A 3301-nucleotide genomic window follows, 5' to 3' on the forward strand; every position below is an offset into this window, starting at 1 on the left:
TCCTGGTTGTGGTAGTTTTGATGCAGTCTAGGACATGGTTGGCTTTCTGGGCTCTGACCCGCATGCAGGACCTTGCACTTGACCTGGTTGGATTTCATGAGGATCTTGCAGGCCCACCTGTCAAGCCTGTCCAGGTCCCTCTGGTTGGCATTCCTTCCCCTCAGCATGTGAACCACACCACACACTTTGGTGGTGGTGGCAAACGTGCTGAGGGTGGATTCAATCCCAATGTCTGTGTCACCAACAAAGATGTTAAACAGCATTGATCCCAGTACTGACTCCTGGGGAACACGTCTTGTTGCAGGTCTCCACTTGGACATCAAGACATTAATCATCCAGTCAATTCCTTGTCCACTTGTAGTGGTTTTGTGTGGCCAGGTTTTGGCAGGGGAGGCTACAGGGATGGCTTCTGTGGGAAGCTACTAGAAGCTTCCCCATGTCCACCTGAGCCAGTGCCAGTTGGCTCCAGCCAGGATGGACACACCACTGTGGCAAGACCTAGCCTATCAGTGGTGGTAGTAACACCTCTGTGATAACATATTTAAGAAGGCAAAAAAGGAAAGGTTTTGGGGAGAAGTTATTGTGGCAAGAGAAAAGTGAGAATATGTGAGAGGAAGAACTATGCAGGCACCAAGGTCAGTGGAGAAGGAGGGGGAGGAGGTGCTCCAGGTGCCTGAGCTGAGGATCCCCTGCAGCCTGTGGTGAAGACCATGGTGAAGCAGCTGTGCCCCTGCCTAACGAGGTGCAGAGATCCACCTGTAGCCCATGGAGGAGACCCACACCAGAGCAGGTAGATTCCCAAAGGAGGCTGTGAATGGGTCACAGGCTGTCACCAGTGAACTCCTTGTTTTCCACATGCCTTAGTATACTTTCCAGGAGGATCTGCTCCATGATCTTGCCAGGCACAGAGGGGAGACTTGAGTAGCCTGTTGTTCCCCAGATCTTATTTCCATCTTTAAAAATAGGGGTCATTGAAGTAATTTGAAAAAGTTCATGTGCTAGGTGGTATCCATACATAAATTTAAGGACTCATTATTGCCACTGATGTGAAGTATTTTAAAATCATTTAATATAACTTAATGTTATTACTGGTTAATCACGTTTAGAACCAAGGAAACCTTATTGATATCTTCAGATGAGCTACTGCTTTCGGATTCCTGTGTGCCATTTGCAAGTCTTAGGGCCTGAACAACTGGGCATTGCTCATTCCTAAGGAACTCATATCAACCTTTTGCTGTTGTAAAAAATGTGAGTTTGTTTTTCTGTTTAGAAATCATTGTTTCTTTTGGTTTTCAGATGTATTCTAAAAGAACTGGAATCATTGGGGAAAGCACTGTATGGAGCAAAATTAATTGCCCAGAGATTTCAAGTTCGAAGCTGTTCTCACCACAAGGATCCTGTGGGTGGTTCAGAGTGTTTACTTTCCATGATTGCAGATGGCAACCCTCATCACTTCTTTATTGCTACACAGGTAAATGCTCATGGGAAACGTAACTGCATTTCATTTCAAGTGATGCTTGGATACCTACGGACGAGGAGCCTGCAGTAACATCGATTATGAGAGTTTTAAATAGTTTGTGGGAATTAATCTTGTAAAGCCTTACTCACTCTTAAATGTATTTGTAATTATGAAGCAGGGAATGTTTTCTCATACTTGAATGACTAGATTTTTTTATCTTAGAAGTATACTGCTTAGTTAAGCAGGAGGTGTAGAAAACATACCAACTACCTATTGGCATGTAAGAAACCAATTGCTGAATGTTAATTTTATGTTGCTTATGTGTGCATCCCCTGCCCTGAACTGTTTTGCACAGTAGTCTGAAAGTGAAATTGTGCTAAACATCCATGTAACTTCAATTTTAAGAAATTTTGGAGGGTTTAACTAAAGGATAAATAAATACAAATAAGAATGACAGTTTTTTCCTAGGTCTGTTATTGGGACTGTATGCACAAATTATATACAATATATAAAAAATGGTTTATAGGAGAGTTTGTGTTGTTATGTATGTTACAAGAGTGTAAGATTAATTGTTACAGAAGAAATTATGTTACTCCTTGTGAAGTGGAGGTGCATGTACCATTGAACTGGGACTTTTTCCTCAAAAAATGCAAGTGTGCATATATATGCAGGAAAAAAGGAAATGTTGGTATGTTTTCCATTAGAAGTACAGCTAATTAGGAGAGAAATTTAAATTGCTTTGAAAGGCATTGCCATGTATATCTGCTGGATTAAGTTTCTTATCTTTTTCATAATGTAATTTATCTTCATAGCTTTGTAGGTGCATTTGAATTGCAAATATCATTTAATCCCAAAATATTGACTAAAGTATTTAATTTTGCAGGACCAGGAGTTATCCCACAAAGTGAAAAAGAAGGCTGGTGTTCCTCTTCTCTTTATTATTCAGAACACTATGGTGCTAGACAAACCTTCTCCTAAATCTCTGGTATTTGTTCAAAAGTTGCAAACAAATCAGCTTGTTCCAGACCACCAAAAACAAAGTATTGTGCAGCTTAAAGAAAAAGAAGGACTAGCAAAGCAAGAGGGTGAAAAGAGGAGAAAACGCAAAAGGGCAGGTGGCCCCAATCCTCTCAGCTGTCTGAAGAAGAAAAAGAAGACAACGCAGGAGGGTCAGGAGCCTTCTGCTGCAAAGAAGAAAAGAAGAAAAAGAAAAAGAAACAGAGTTAAAGCAGAAGACATGCAGTTGGTGCAGAAGAATGAAGGAGAATAAACCCCTCTTTGTGAACAACACAGGGCTTGAATGTTTGAACTTTGCAAAAAGAAAGATTAATATGCAGTCACATGAAATGGAATTGTTAATATTAAAACTTATTTTTATGAGGTGGTACTGCTTACTACTGTGTCTCAACATTTGCAGGTTATTGTCCTAATAATTTATTCTGTTGTTTAGTAATTAAGTTTGGGACAAAATGTGTAGGAACCCTCATATTCATTATTCTCTCCAGCATCTTGGTTCCTGCCAGGGTTCACATGATAGGTAGCAATGTTTTAGAAATACTTACTGGGTTTTGTATGGATTTTTTTTTGTGGGATATGAGGCTTCTTTCTAAATCTAGGTTGCTATCCTTACTAAAACTAGTTTTGACAATTGATCTGTTACAGAATGTGACATTGACCTACAATAGCACAGTATCTTACTTATCTCTGTTCTCTGAATACAAAAGTTAACTCTTTTGCAAAGTGACCAGATGCCCTCAAAATTACAGCCTTAATTACTCTGTAAATGCCATGTGAAGTGATAAGTCTATTTTTCTTGATCTTTATTTATTAAGAAGATCCTGG

At 39.9% G+C, this 3301-nt stretch overlaps 1 protein-coding gene across 1 annotated transcript; it reads left to right on the forward strand.

Moving 5' to 3' along the window:
* Positions 1 to 621: 621 nt before the first annotated feature.
* Positions 622 to 2838, forward strand: UTP23 (UTP23, small subunit (SSU) processome component, homolog (yeast)). Its single transcript, XM_009072070.1, has 3 exons — positions 622 to 635; positions 1297 to 1471; positions 2343 to 2838. Exons 1-3 carry the CDS (start codon positions 622 to 624, stop codon positions 2727 to 2729), a joined length of 576 nt encoding a protein of 191 aa, XP_009070318.1. The 3' UTR covers positions 2730 to 2838.
* Positions 2839 to 3301: the final 463 nt, after the last annotated feature.

The sequence above is a fragment of the Acanthisitta chloris genome, unplaced genomic scaffold, assembly GCF_000695815.1.
Source record: "Acanthisitta chloris isolate BGI_N310 unplaced genomic scaffold, ASM69581v1 scaffold2383, whole genome shotgun sequence".
NCBI lineage: Eukaryota > Metazoa > Chordata > Aves > Passeriformes > Acanthisittidae > Acanthisitta > Acanthisitta chloris.

Bases quoted from the DNA above. Each gene is read 5' to 3' on its own strand.
- UTP23 (XM_009072070.1), top strand. The intron at 1,472-2,342 runs GTAAATGCTCAT...TTAATTTTGCAG, and splicing joins ACTTCTTTATTGCTACACAG to GACCAGGAGTTATCCCACAA.